General features: G+C 41.8%; 1 protein-coding gene across 1 annotated transcript in view; it reads right to left on the bottom strand.

Moving 5' to 3' along the window:
• CCNB3 (cyclin B3) overlaps window positions 1-15,326 on the bottom strand; it is a 54,876-nt gene extending 39,550 nt beyond the window's left edge. The window contains 3 exon segments of the mRNA XM_027091274.1: window positions 1,173-1,259; window positions 11,459-11,590; window positions 15,199-15,326. Coding sequence (XP_026947075.1) covers window positions 1,173-1,259; window positions 11,459-11,554 — 183 coding nt within the window. The 5' untranslated portion in view covers window positions 11,555-11,590; window positions 15,199-15,326.
• Between the last annotated feature and the right edge of the window lie 793 nt (window positions 15,327-16,119).

The following is a 16,119-nucleotide window of genomic DNA, read 5'->3' as shown; positions in this document are numbered from 1 at the left end:
CAGGTCTGTGTGGGAGGTAGCTCTTTCAAGCAATCTAGAGTAAATCTGATTATGCAGGAAGCTGTAACACAATCATACATGTTGTAATCTGCATGGGGAAAAGACTGTTTTAGCACAAAGGTGGTCACATAGCATCTAAAGAGCAGAGATACAAAGGGGAGAACTTTGCCAATGCTTATCCAATCCTGCCCAAGGGGGTAAAATATTATCTAGCAGATGTAAGAATTCTGGTAGCCACAGAAGGACACTATTATAGAGGGCAGGATAGGGTCCACTAGGGTTCTCTGTATCCTAGATGAAACAGACTTCAAAAGCAACATTGGGCAAGTCTTTATCTGTGAAGTGGAGATAATTATAGTATCTGCCTCAAAGGATTTTATGAGGATTAAGTGAGTGGATACAGGGAAAAATGCTTAGAATAGTGCTTGACACGTGGTAAACACTCAGGAGACATCAGTTATTATTATTTTCTAAGACAAAAGATTACCTCTGACTCAATTCTATATTCAGTTAGTAACTTTCTAACTAGTAAATTTTTTTTGCTGGCGCCTTAATAACATCAGAAGGGAGGTAACTTGGAAGTGAACTCAGGAATTCTAGTCAAAATTGAGTTTCTAGATCTCCATAGTTGAAAACCAGATCATGGAACTGTGGTCATCAATGGTTCTGTACATCAGACGACATTTTTGATTGTCACTATGACTTGGATGCTGCTGGAACTTAATGCTAGGGACCAGGAATGCTGGCTGAAGTCAGTCATATACAATAGAAAAACTTTGCTGTTCAAAATGTCCATAGTGCTTGAACTGATAAACACTGCCCTAGACTACAATGAATCTACCAAAGTACTTACCTCCAAGGCCTATGCAACCAGCTGAGCCACCTCTGGACTTTATCTAAATGCAAGATCCCAAAGTTCTCATATTTCTCTACAATTTCATACCTGATAATCACTCATACTGCTTCCAGAGAGCTCCATCAATTAATCCAGATGGTATGTGGCAGCAGAAGAGCCACTGCAGTTTCTGAAATTGGGTCATTGATTCCAAATAAAATTGGCTCTCAACATTCTAGAGAGGGTCAGAGTTTGGTAAACTGGAAAGGTCCCTCAAGGAAGAGGCTGTGTAAACCTTATGCAACACCATGGCAGAGAACTGGACTGGCATACTCACGTTGGTGAGATCTTCAAAAGCTGACCTCTTTTTGAGTGGTCCCTGAGGTGAAGATGGAGATATCTTTGCTTGGTAATTCTCCTCTCTCTAAAAAAGTAAAAGAGGTAAATGCGTATATCCAATTGTGAACAGTCTTTTCAGGGACGTCAGGTCATCTTTGGGGCTCAGGGGGGGGATGGCTGAATCTCCAAGCAACTGTAGACGCCTATAATAAACCCCAATAAACTACAACAAAAGGAAATTTTGGAACCCACTGCTTAGACAGTCACTGAAGGAGGTAATCATTGATGATAGGGACAAGGCTGGGAGGAGAAAAGATAACTGTCAGTGTAACTCTCAGAATGAGTAAACTAGCTTGGTGAAGCTAATTTTCTCTCTTACTCCTCTCATATTCATGGCTATACTAGCCAAGATTAACCATCACCACCCCCACCACCCTGCAACTCCCAGTCATTCCTTTAATATGGACATTCCCAGTTAAATTAGTTCAATAATTTAACAAAATTTAAGTGTCTCTTATGTTAAGTAGTTGATTTAAGACATTCTCAATAAGGACAATAACACACATACCTAGATACTGATCCAGGATCAGCTCTTTATTAGCTATTGACCTCGCACAAGTCACTTAGTTTCTGAGACTCAATTGCCTCATCAGTAAAACTGGAATAATAACCTACCACATTTGAGGACAAAATAAGAGAAAACATGTTTTTTAAAAGTCTATATAAAGTATAAATGGGCAGAAATAGTATTTTAAAAGTATATAGTCCAGGCTGATGGGTGGGGCTGGGTTTCCTCCCTGTTAGTTGTTTGGCCTGAGGCACCTCAACACTAGAGCCTACCTGGCTCTTTGGTGGGGCTAATGGCAGACTCTCGGAGGGCTCACACCAAGGAGTACTTCTCAGAAATTCTGCCAGTGTCCTTGTCCCCACGGTGAGCCACAGCCATCCTCCGCTTCTGCAGGAGACCATCCAACACTAGCAGCTCCACATGTATGAAACTTGGAAGCTGTCACTCCACCCTAATAACAACTAGAAAATCAACAACTCTTACTGGATCTGTAAGAGAAGGTGGTGGACACAAGGCAAATTGCTGCCTCCAAGATTGAAGAGACAGTTTTTTGGAATCGGGAAGATGGGGGAAGAGTAAGACGCAGAGATCACCTAACTCCGCACAGATACAACAGAAATATATCTACACGTGGAACAACTCCTACAGAACACCTACTGAACGCTGGCAGAAGACCTCAGACTTACAAAAAGGCAAGAAAATCTCCACGTAGCTGGGTAGGGCAAAAGAATAAAGAATAAACAGAGACAAAAGGATAGGGACGGGACCTGCACCAGTGGGAGGGAGCTGTGAAGGAGGAAAGGTTTCCACACACTAAGAAGCCCCTTCGAGGGCGGAGGCTGCGGGTGGCGGAGGGGGAAGCTTCGGGACCGTGGAGGAGAGCACAGTAACAGGGCTGCAGAGGGCAAAGCGGAGAGATTCCCACACAGAGGATCGGTGCCGACTGCAACTCACCAGCCCGAGAGGCTGATCTGCTCACCCGCCGGGGTGGGCGGGGGCTGAGAGCTGAGGCTCGGGCTTCGGTCGGATCCCAGGGAGAGGACTGGGGTTGGCGGCGTGAACACAGCCGGCCGGGGGTTAGTGCACTACGGCTAGCCGGGAGGGAGTCCGGGGAAAAGTCTGGACCTGCCGAAGAGGCAAGAGACTTTTTGTTCCCTCTTTGTTTCCTGGTGCGAGAGGAGAGGGGATTAAGAGTGCTGCTTAAAGGAGCTCCAGAGACGGGTGCAAGCCGCAGCTAACAGTGCGGACCCCAAAGACGGGCAAGAGACGCTAAGGCTGCTGCTGCCGCCACCAAGAACCCTGTGTGTGAGCACAGGTCACTATCCACACCTCCCTTTGGGGGAGACTGTGCAGCCCGCCACTGCCAGGGTCCCGGGATCCAGGGACAATTTCCGAGGGAGAACGCATGGCGCGCCTCAGTCTGGTGCAACGTCCCGCTGGCTTCTGCTGCCATAGGTTCGCCCCACATCTGCACCCCTCCCTCCCCCCGGCCTGAGTGAGACAGAGTCCCCGAAGCAGCTGCTCCTTTAACCCCGTCCTGTCTGAGCGAAGAACAGATGCCCTGCGGGACCTACACGCAGAGGCAGGGCCAAATCCAAAGCTGAGCCCCGGAAGCTGTGGTAACAAAGAAGAGAAAGGGAAATCTCTCCCAGCAGCCTCAGAAGCAGCGGATTAATGCTCCACAATCAACTTGATGTACCCTGCATCTGTGGAATACACGAATAGACAACGAATCATCCCAAACTGAGGAGGTGGACTTTGAGAGCAAGATTTATTATTTTTCCCCTTTTCCTCTTTTTCTGAGTGGGTATGTGTATGCTTCTGTGTGAGATTTTGTCTGTATAGCTTTGCTTTCACCATTTGTCCTAGGGTTCTATCCGTCCGTTTTATTGTTTGTTTTGTTTTTCTTTTAAAAAAATTATTCTTAATAATTATTTTTTATTTTAATAACTTTATTTTATTTTATCTTACTTTATTTTATTTTATCCTCTTTCATCTTTCTTTTCTTTCTTCCTTCCTCCCTCTCTCTCTTTCTTTCTTTCTACTTTTTCTCCCTTTTATTCTGAGCCATGTGGATGAAAGGCTCTTGGTGCTGCAGCCAGGAGTCAGTGCTGTGCCTCTGAGGTGGGAGAGCCAACGTCAGGACACTGGTTCACAAGAGACCTCCCAGCTCCACATAATATCAAATGGTGAAAATCTCCCAGAGATCTCCATCTCAACACAAGCACCCAACTTCACTCAACGACCATCAAGCTACAGTGCTGGACATCCTATGCCAAACAACTAGCAAGACAGTAACACAACTCCACCCATTAGCAGAGAGGTTGCCTAAAATCATAATAAGTCCACAGACACCCCAAAACACACCAACAGACATGGACCTGCCCACCAGAAAGACAAGATCCAGCCTCATCCACGAGAACACAGGCACTAGTCCCCTCCACCAGGAAGCCTACACAACCCACTGAACCAACTTTAGCCACTGGGGACACACACCAAAAACAATGCGAACTATGAACCTGCAGCCTGCAGAAAGGAGACCCCAAACACAGCAAGATAAGCAAAATGAGAAGACAGAAAATCACACAGCACATTAAGGAGCAAGGAAAAAACCCACCAGACCTAACAAATGAAGAGGAAATTGGCAGTCTACCTGAAAAAGAATTCAGAATAATGATAGTAAACATGATCCAAAATCTTGGAAACAGAATAGACAAAATGCAAGAAACATTTAACAAGGACCTAGAAGAACTAAAGATGAAATAAGCAACAATGAACAACACAATAAATGAAATTAACAATACTCTAGATGGGATCAATAGCAGAATAACTGAGGCAGAAGAACAGATAAGTGACCTGGAAGATAAAATAGTGGAAATAACTACTGCACAGCAGAATAAAGAAAAGAGAATGAAAAGAATCGAGGACAGTCTCAGAGACTTCTGGGACAACATTAAACGCACCAACATTCGAATTATAGGGGTTCCAGAAGAAGAAGAGAAAAAGAAAGGGACTGAGAAAATATTTGAAGAGATTATAGTTGAAAACTTCCCTAATATGGGAAAGGAAATACTTAATCAACTCCAGGAAGCACAGAGAGTCCCATACAGGATAAATCCGAGGTGAAATATGCCAAGACACATATTAATCAAACTGTCAAAAATTAAATACAAAGAAAACATATTAAAAGCAGCAAGGGAAAAACAACAAATAACACACAACGGAATCCCCATAAGGTTAACAGCTGATCTTTCAGCAGAAACTCTGCAGGCCAGAAGGGAGTGGCAGGACATACTTAAAGTGATGAAGGAGAAAAACCAACAACCAAGATTACTCTAAACATCAAGGATCTCATTCAGATTTGATGGAGATATTAAAACCTTTACAGACAAGCAAAAGCTGAGAGAGTTCAGCACCACCAAACCAGCTTTACAATGAATGCTAAAGGAACTTCTCTAGGCAAGGAACACAAGAGAAGGAAAAGCCCTACAATAACAAACCCAAAACAATTAAGAAAATGGGAATAGGAACATACATATCGATAATTACCTTAAATTAAATGGATTAAATGCTCCCACCAAAAGAAACAGACTGGCTGAATGGATACAAAAACAAGAACCATATATATGCTGTCTACAAGAGACCCACTTCAGGACTAGAGACACATGCAGACTGAAAGTGAGAGGATGGAAAAAGATATTCCATGCAAATGGAAACAAAAAGAAAGCTGGAGTAGCAATTCTCATATAAGACAAAAGAGACTTTAAAATAAAGACTATTACAAGAGACAGAGAAGGACACTACATAATGATCAAGGGATCGATCCAAGAAGAAGATATAACAATTGTAAATATTTATGCACCCAACATAGGAGCACCTCAATACATACGGCAAATACTAACAGCCATAAAAGGGAAATCGAAAGTAACACAGTCATAGTAGGGGACTTCAACACCCCACTTTCACCAATGGACATATCAACCAAAATGAAAATAAATAAGGAAACACAAGCTTTAAATGATACATGGAACAAGATAGACTTAATTGATATTTATAGGACATTCCATCCAAAAACAACAGAATACACATTTTTCTCAAGTGCTCATGGAACATTCTCCAGGATAGATCATATCTTGGGTCACAAATCAAGCCTTGGTAAATTTAAGAAAATTGAAATTGTATCAAGTATCTTTTCCGACCACAATGCTATGAGACTAGATATCAATTACAGGAAAAGATCTGTAAGAAATACAAACACATGGAGGCTAAACAATACACTACTTAATAACGAAGTGATCACTGAAGAAATCAAAGAGGAAATAAAAAAATACCTAGAAACAAATGACAATGGAGACACGACAACCCAAAACCTATGGGATGCAGCAAAAGCAGTTCTAAGAGGGAAGTTTATAACAATAAATTCCTACCTTAAGAAACAGGAAACATCTCAAATAAACAACCTATCCTTGCACCTAAAGCAATTAGAGAAAGAAGAACAAAAAAACCCCAAAGTTAGCAGAAGGAAAGAAATCATAAAGATCAGACCAGAAATAAATGAAAAAGAAATGAAGGAAATGATAGCAAAGATCAATAAAACTGAAAGGTGCTTCTTTGACAAGATATACAAAATTGATAAACCAGTAGTCAGACTCATCAAGAAGAAAAGGAAGAAGACTCAAATCAATAGAATTAGAAATGAAAAAGGAGAAGTAACAACTGACATTGCAGAAATACAAAAGATCATGAGCGATTACTACAAGCAACTTTATGGCAATAAAATGGACAACCTGGAAGAAATGGACAAATTCTTAGAAAAGCACAACCTGCCAAGACTGAATCAGGAAGAAATAGAAAATATGAACAGACCAATCACAAGCACTGAAATTGAAACTGTGATTAAAAATCTTCCAGCAAACAAAAGCCCAGGACCAGATGGCTTCACAGGAGAATTCTATCAAATATTTAGAGAAGAGCTAACACCTATCCTCAAACTCTTCCAAAATATAGCGGAGGCAGGAACACTCCCAAACTCATTCTACGAGGCCACCATCACCCTGACACCAAAACCAGACAAGGATGTCACAAAGAAAGAAAACTACAGGTCAATATCACTGATAAACATAGATGCAAAAATCCTCAACAAAATACTAGCAAACAGAATCCAACAACACATTAAAAGGATCATACACCATGATCAAGTGGGGTTTATTCCAGGAATGCAAGGATTCTTCAATATATGCAAATCAATAAACGTGATACACCATATTAACAAATTGAAGGAGAAAAACCATATGATCTCCATAGAGGCAGAGAAAGCTTTCGACAAAATTCAACACCCATTTATGATAAAAATCCTCCAGTAAGTAGGCATAGAGGGAACTTTCTTCAACATAATAAAGGCCATATATGACTAACCTACAGCCAACACCGTCCTCATTGGTGAAAAACTGAAAGCATTTCCACTAAGATCAGGAACAAGAAAAGGTTGCCCACTCTCACCACTCTTATTCAACATAGTTTTGGAAGTTTTAGCCACAGGAATCAGAGAAGAGAAGAAAATAAAAGGAATCCAAATCAGAAAAGAAGAAGTAAAGCTGTCTCTGTTTGCAGGTGACATGATACTATGCATGTCACCTGAGAATCCTAAAGATGCTACCAGAAAAGTACTAGAGCTAATCACTGAATTTGGTAAAGTAGCAGGATACAAGATTAATGCACAGAAATCTCTGACATTCCTATACACTAATGATGAAAACTCTGAAAGTGAAATCAAGAAAACACACGCATTTACCACTGCAACAAAAAGAATAAAATATCTAGGAAAAAACCTACTTAAGGAGACAAAAGACCTGTATGCAGAAAAGTATAAGACACTGATGAAAGAAACTAAAGATGTTACAAGTAGATGGAGAGATATACCATGTTCTTGGATTGGAAAAATCAACATTGTGAAAATGCCTCTACTACCCAAAGCAATCTACTGATTCAGTGCAATCCCTATCAAACTACCAATGGCATTTTTCACAGAACTAGAACAAAAAATTTCACAACTTGTATGGAAACACAAAAGACCCCGAATAGCCAAAGCAATCTTGAGAACGAAAAACAGAGCTGGAGGAATCAGGCTCCCTGACTTTAGACTATACTACAAAGCTACAGTAATCAAGACAGTATGGTACTGGCACAAAAACAGAAATATAGAGCGATGGCACAGGATAGGAAGCCCAGAGCTAAACCCACGCACATATGGTCACCTTATCTTTGATAAAGGAGGCAGGAATGTACAGTGGAGAAAGAACAGCCTTTTCAATAAGTGGTGCTGGGAAAACTGGACAGGTACATGTAAAAGTATGAGATTAGATCACTCCCTAACACCATACACAAAAATAAGCTCAAAATGGATTAAAGACCTAAGTGTAAGGCCAGTAACTCTCAAACTCTTAAAGGAAAACATAGGCAGAACACTATGACATAAATCACAGCAAGATCCTTTTTGACCCACCTCCCAGAGAAATAGAAATTAAAAAAAAAATAAACAAATGGGACCTAATGAAACTTCAAAGCTTTTGCACAGCAAAGGAAACCATAAACAAGACCAAAAGACAACCCTCAGAATGGGAGAAAATATTTGCAAATGAAGCAACTAACAAAGGATTAATCTCCAAAATTTAGAAGCAGCTCATTCAGCTCAACAACAAACAACCCAATCCAAAAATGGGCAGAAGACCTAATAGACATTTCTCCAAAGAAGTTATACAGACTGCCAACAAACACATGAAAGAATGCTCAACATCATTAATCATTAGAGAAATGCAAATCAAAACTACAATGAGATATTATCTCACACCAGTCAGAATGGCCATCATCAAAAAATCTAGAAACAATATATGCTGGAGAGGGTGTGGAGAATAGGGAACACTCTTGCACTGCTGGTGGGAATGTGAATTGGTACAGCCACTATGGAGAACAGTATGGAGGTTCCTTAAAAAACTAAAAAGAGAACTACCATATGACCCAACAATCCCACTACTGGGCATATACCCTGAGAAAACCATAATTCAAAAAGAGTCGTGTACCACAACGTTCATTGCAACTCTATTTACAATAGCCAAGAGATGGAAACAACCTAGGTGTCCATCATCAGATGAATGGATAAAGAAGATGTGGCACATATATCCAATGGAATATTACTCAGCCATAAAAAGAAACGAAATTGAGCTGTTTGTAATGAGGTGGATGGACCTAGAGTCTGTCATACAAAGTAAAGTAAGTCAGAAAGAGAAAGACAAATACCGTATGCTAACACATATATATGGAATTTAAGGGAACAAAATGTCATGAAGAACGTAGGGGTAAGACAGGAATAAAAACACAGACCTACTAGAGAATGGACTTGAGGATATGGGGAGGAGGAAGGGTAAGCTGTGACAAAGTGAGAGAGTGGCATGGACATATATACACTACCAAACGTAAAATAGATAGCTAGTGGGAAGCAGCCGCATAGCACAGGGAGATCAGCTCAGTGCTTTGTGACCACCTAGATGGGTGGGATAGGGAGGGTGGGAGGGAGGGAGACGCAAGAGGGAAGAGATATGGGAACATATGTATATGTATAACTGATTCACTTTGTTATAAAGCAGAAACTAACACACCATTGTAAGGCAATTATACTCCAATAAAGATGTAAAAAAAAAAGTATATAGTCCAATATGTTTTTAAACCTCATAGGGGAAATTTTGTATTTTAAGAAAGGAGTTTGGTAATTCATATTAATCTCTTTTAGTGTATACAAGGGAGAGATGGGGGAAAGGAGGAAGGGTGAGTATTTTGGATCAAAGGGAGCTTCCTTTCTAGGTAGTGTTTATCTACACATACCTTACCCCACTCCCAAATGAGCAAGACTATCTCTGTGGGGTTAGAGGGCTGTAGGGCTTTTCTGTTCCCTAACAGTTTTTATTTGGTGAAAGTCTCCTAAGTATCAGATTTCCTTTATGAATTGAGAATCCTGCCCTACCTATGTCAGAGAGTTGTTATAATATGAAGCAGAACATTGAGGTCAGACCATTTATTTTCCCTGTTCTCTATTTACATCATGGACAGTTAGCACCTGACACAGTAAGTGATTACAAATTTAGAGAACTGGATTCATATTACAATAGAACAATCTAGCACAGTGGAGCAATCCTGAAAGAGCTGAGAATTACTTCTGTTTTTTAATTGATTAAGCTAAGAAATAAGTAAACTATTAGTCTCTTATCTAGTTCATGATAAATAATCCTAGTGGAAATAATTAGCAAAAAATAAATTACTATTTTCTCTCAAATTGGCTAAGAAATTAACTGTTGGTCTGTTATCCAATTCCTACTTAGTATTACTGGTAGAAATAACCAGCCCCAAATAAAATCAATGGGTGAAACTGAACTCAATAAAATTTATATTTGCAAGATGTGCCCTGAGAGAGTTGGATTTAGAAAAATAACTGCCACAGAAGAAAACTTACAGTGGCAGGACTCTAATTGGAAAATTTGATATGGACAAAAATCTGATCAATGTATCAAATCTTTCTTGCCAAATTTACATAGGAAAAACACATTTGGCCCCTCCAAGAAAATCATTTCAGTGAGACAAAAATGAAAATGATTAGAAAGTGTTTATCTGTGCTGAGAGAAAACCAATCAAGGAAAATAAATTGGCCTAATGATGTTTGCTCCAGGAAATACTCTTTTTTTTTTTTGGCGGTACGCGGGCCTCTCATTTGTTGTGGCCTCTCCCGCTGTGGAGCACAGGCTCCAGACGCGCAGGCTCAGCAGCCATGGCTCACAGGCCCAGCCACTGCGCGGCATGTGGGATCTTCCCGAACCGGGGCACGAATCCGTGTCCCCTGCATCAGCAGGCAGACTCTCAACCACTGCGCCAGCAGGGAAGCCCCAGGAAATACTCTCTTAATGACAATTCATCAGGTTAGTAAAATTCTGATTAAAATATGAATGATGAGGAACATAGAACATCACAGGGTCGGAATGACAAACTATCCACAAGGTCAAAACAGCAGGCTTGGGCTTCCCCGGTGGCGCAGTGGTTGAGAGTCCGCCTGCCGATGCAGGGGACACGGGTTCGTGCCCTGGTCCGGGAGGATCCCACATGCTGCGGAGCGGCTGGGCCTGTGAGCCATGGCCGCTGGGCCTGCGCGTCCGGAGCCTGTGCTCCGCAACGGGAGAGGCCACAGAAGTGAGAGGCATGCGTGCCACAGCAGTGAGAGGCACGTGTACTGCAAAAAAAAAAAAAAAAAAAAAAAACTCAAAATGGGCCCATTCTTCAAATTTAATAGCTGTAAAAAGCATTATAATACATTTGTTGACCTAGTCTTCATACTCTCCCCAGGATGTACCAAGCAGCCACCTGGCAAGGTGCTTTGAGCATCTCAGAGAGAGTAAGAGTATAGATGTGATCACTAATGAGAACTGAGTATTGTTTGCTTTTGAAGGTTATGGAGGACGGCCTTCATCTTAGCCATGTATTTACAGGAAAGAAGAGTTGACACTTTCCCCCTAAGTCCTAATTTGATGGTCTTCTCCAACTACAAGGTCTGCCACCCTTTCCCACTTTCTCAGATTAAACCACACATATTTCAAAAGATGTAGGGATGAGCATAGGGACTGAACCAACACAGGAAGAGCTTATATGAAACACTGTTGGGAGGGACAGCTTGCTCTAACCTTTTCAGATGGGCCATGATCGCTGGGCACAATTTTGCTGGACTGAGATTTCTTAGTCTCACGTCTGGAGCGTTGGGGTGGTAGTGGCAGTGGCATTTCTTATGGATTCAGCAGCATCTATCCAAGGCAGGACTGCAATCAGAAAAGGACTCTTTAAAACACCATTCACCAGAAATATCAGAATTCTCTGGAGATCCTTGAGAAAACCCAGTCTCTCTGTAGCATCCCTAGGAGAAAACATACTTTGATTTAAGCAGATCTGGGCTCAAATCTTGGTTCTACCACACTTAACCATGGGCAAGTGACTTAAACTCCCTAGGCTTCAGTTATCTCATCTGTAAAATGGAGATAAGTATACGTACCTCTGCAGGGCACTGTTCAAATTAAATGAGATACTCTATGTAAAAAGCTCAGTACAGTGCCTGCCACCCTCTGTGGGCACTGGGACTGTGGCCTAGCCCCTAGTTTAGCCTAGGAACACTGGGGACAAATTAACAGTTTTGCATTGAAAATAATCAAGAACATGACAGATCATATAGTATGGAGGCTCGCTGGTAGGGTTAATGTTCTTTAAAAGGCATGGGGTCCTGGCCACAGCAATTATAATGATGCTACAGAGAAGGCAAAAGAATACACTGCACGCGCGCACACACACACACACACACACACACACATATGCACAATAGGCCAGAGGGTATTCAAAGGCTGCATTCAATCAAGAAACTGTAATCCAGTTCCAGACACCCAGTAAGAAAAAAATAAAATAAAAAGATAACAGCAGAAGGAACTAACTTGTTGAAAATCACTTGACATAAAAATTTAACAGTCATTACAGACCTTGGGAGAGTCCTACCTTCATCCTATCTCAGTGTGGGATCCCATTCTACATTCCTTAAATTTCTTTTAGTTTGTGAGTTCCCAATAGTTATGATATACTTATGTATCTTACAAGCAAATACATAATTAGGAGGAATCAGTTCTTGGATATCCAAGAGACCCTTCCCACTCAAATACAACTGCCCTTCCAACTCCACCGATATTCAGTGTCCAAACTCAACTGCATTTGACAAAGAACAGGCTTCCATAAGAGAGACCCTAAAGGCAATGCACCAGATACTTCAGGCAATGGAGATACAAACACAAATAAATCATGTATCTTACCCTAGAAGTATTCACAGGCACAGCTCTAACAGTAACATAAAAATATGACAAATGATTTAAAAACGGTAGATAAAAAGTACTTTAGAAACACAATGGCAAGACAGTAATCTTGTGGGAGATTCCATCTGGACTTAAACGACAAAAAGGTTCCCAAGTAGACAGGGGAGCTTTCCAGGCAAAGAAAGCCTGAGCCTAGGCAGAGGGTTGAACATGCAGAGCACAGCAAGTTTGGTAACATCCTGGAGTGTGGAGTATAAAGAATGTGTTGGGGAGGAGTTAGAAAGAGGCTGCAAGCTAGGCTGGGGCCACGCTGGTAAGACTGCAGAGAAGACTGCAGTTTGAGGGGAAGGTTTAAGAAAGAAGAAAGGCTAACTTGGGCTTTGCTTTGGATGGAGAATATTAAACATTTTGTTGGCAAGGAAAAGTTAGTACAAGTATGTGCCTTCACATTTACTATGTCAGTTAATCCTCCCAACAAAACTGTGAGGGTAAGCAGGGCAAGTACAATTCTTTCCATTTTATAGTCCCAGATGAGTTAAGTGACTTACTACACAGGACAAATTATTAAGCAGCATAGAACATTCAGCTCTTTCCAGGGCTCTTTTCTAAAATACCATGAAGTCTCTCTGATCGTATGCAAAAAAGATTCCAAAATAGCCTACAGTCCAAAGTGAAAGGCCATAGTGTGGTAGTATGAGGAGTAATGAGGAGTTAGAATGAATAGACTTTTTTTTAAGAAGCAATTGGGCTCCTAAATCAGCCAACTTAGCATCTTAGAGCCTCAGTTTCCTCATTCGCAAAAGAGCTATACCACCTCTTACTTGCAGAGGTATTGTGTGGCTCAAATGTAAATTTGTAAGTGCAAAGCTTAACCTGGTACTCAGAATAAATGGTGCATCTTATTCTCCTTCTTTTCCTCCAAATCCAAACCTATTTTCCATCTCATCCCTCAAAACTCAGCCAAGCAGCAATAAAGCTAAATTGAGTGAACCCACCCTTAACTGCACTGTATGAAAACCACTCACTCCACTATTATTATTCACACCTCATACAATTTTCTATGGATGACCAAAGACTCATGTTCTGAAATCTTTATCTTTCAAACGGAAAGAAAACATCAAACTGGAGTCAACAGGCCAGAAAACTTTCAGCTGATGACATCACAGGCTGACTAAACCTCAGAGAAAATAAGGTTTTTCAGATGATGGTTATGTATCACCTTCATTATCCTGAACAATAATCACTTGCTTTGGGGGACACAGACACTGACTTAAGTAACTAATTTCCCTGCCACTAGGTGGGGGGAGGGGATTGACATCACCAAAAACATGCTTTCATAAAAGGACACTCTGTAGAACACTCTCAACTTGTACCACCTACAGAACCCTTAGCCTTATTTGGACAAAAAAATTAAAATCCTTTCTGCTTTCCAGACTTTCCATCTCCCCTACATACACACTGATGAGTGTTGAAGACTCCATTGGGCATCCCAGGGCTGGTGCTGAAACCCACACAGGGGCAAGTTGGCCTTTTTAGAAGCCCAATTGCTCAGAGTCCAAAACTGTAGATCAAGACAATCTCAGGAAACAGTAGCGACTTCTTTTTATATATAAAGGCAGGTTACAGACAGCAAGACACTGGGGAGAGAAAGCAGCATGGTGTCAATGAAAGCAGCACTGAGCTGAGAAGGATGCCTAGGGTCTAGTTCTAATCCTGCCCTAGCTGGCTGAGTGACACTGGACAGGTCCCTTTTCCCTCTCCAGGCCTCCTTCCCCCACCTAATAAAATGAGATAGTGGGACCAGAGTCTCTTCGACATTTAAACCATGGTCAATGGACCAGCAATATTAGCATCACCTGGGAGCTTGTCAGCAATTTAAAATCTCAGTCCCCGAGGTAGGCCTCACCAAATCAGGAAGTGCAAGTTAATAACCCCAGGTGATCTGTATGCACTTTAAAGTTTAAGAAGCACTGTTCTAGGATCCCTTCAACTTCTGACATTCTAAGATTCCAAGAGGACCATAGCAGAGAGCAGTGGAAAGCCAGAGTTGGAGGGGTTGGAGGTGGTGATAGAAGAGAGCCAGTGGAGACAACAAGGGAGGAAGGACACATGTTTCCATCTTCCTTCATATCCTGCAACCTGTAGTTCAAAAGGCATCCCTCAAGTAGCATTCTCTAGCTTAAATACGTCTTGTGGATGAAATTGATCCTGCACAGTTTCGCTTGTGAAAAGACGTTATGTAAATGTACTCGCATTCAGGCATGTGTACTGGTAGCTCCATTTAAAAGCTGGGACCCAGTTTTGGTTTTTTGTTGTTTTTGTTTGGTTTTTTAGGTTTGTTGGTTTTCTTTGCTTTGCCATCTCACCCACTAATACACACTCCCTGCCCAACCTCGTACAGGGCTCTCTCCGCAGACTGCTGACTGACAGGAAAAAGCAAAGGTTTCGTGTCAGGGATCCCATGCATCCCGGCAAAAGAAGACAGTGAGTTACAAGTGACTGGAGTGAGGCTCAAGGACCCACCCGCGTGCGACACAACCGAACATTCAAGCGGGCAGTACAAGTTCAAAGGCGCCTACCTCATATCGAGATTGAGGGCAGAAGAGGAAAGACCACGGGCGCAGTCCTAGCCCAGGAGAGGCCCGGGAAATGACCGGAGCTCCGCGTCCCAGCAACTGGCGTTCGTCTCAACTTTCCCCGTGCTCTCTCCAATCAGCCCAGTAGCGAATTTTGAAAATTACAGCCCAGGAAGCAGAGCAGCGGTGATTGGCCAGCAAGGGCAAATCAGCGTGCAGTTGAGACTTGAGCTCGCCTAGCAAGGAGGGGCGGGGCTGGGTATTTTTAAACTGAACTCTGCAGCTAATTGACTTCACAACGGGGCGTGGTTTCCTGTACCCCTGATTGGACTGGGCTGGGCTGACAAGCGGGAGTGCTGCGTCTCTTTAAAGACTCGTTTTCATTTAAATAATCCTGCTGGAGGATGGCGAGAGCCGCTGCATTATGTAGTGAAGTTCAGAGCAATTAAAACATTAATATTAATAAGCTTTTGGGAATTCCCTGGCGGTCCAGTGGTTAGGACTCGCCGCTTTCACTGCCGTGGCCCAGGTTCAATCCCTGGTCAGGGAAATAAGACCCGCAAGCCGGCGCAGTGCGGCCAAAACGTGCCTTTGTGAGGGAAGCAGAGCAGAAATTATTGCCCTTATTTTATGGATAGCCCCCAAAGTGCAGAGAGCTAATAGTAGCTAACATTAATTGAGTGCTAGCTCTGTGCTAATTGCTATAATTTTTTTAATTGTTTTCAACACTGTCCAAAAAGGTAGGTACTTTTATTATTGCCGTTTTACAAACAACAAAACTCTAGCTTGCTAACTGCCTAATGTCACAATGCTACATTGTGGCAAAGCAGGTAATACAACCGATATGCTCATTCATTTCATTCCTACATTAATTAATTCATTCCATTCCTACATTAATTCATTCATTCAACAAATAATTATTGA

This window comes from Aethalodelphis obliquidens, unplaced genomic scaffold (genome assembly GCF_003676395.1).
Source record: "Aethalodelphis obliquidens isolate GAN/ISIS:26980383/991018 unplaced genomic scaffold, ASM367639v1 scaffold71, whole genome shotgun sequence".
Lineage (NCBI taxonomy): Eukaryota > Metazoa > Chordata > Mammalia > Artiodactyla > Delphinidae > Aethalodelphis > Aethalodelphis obliquidens.
Note: the sequence above shows the minus strand (reverse complement) of the source record. Positions and strands in the feature narration are given on the sequence as shown.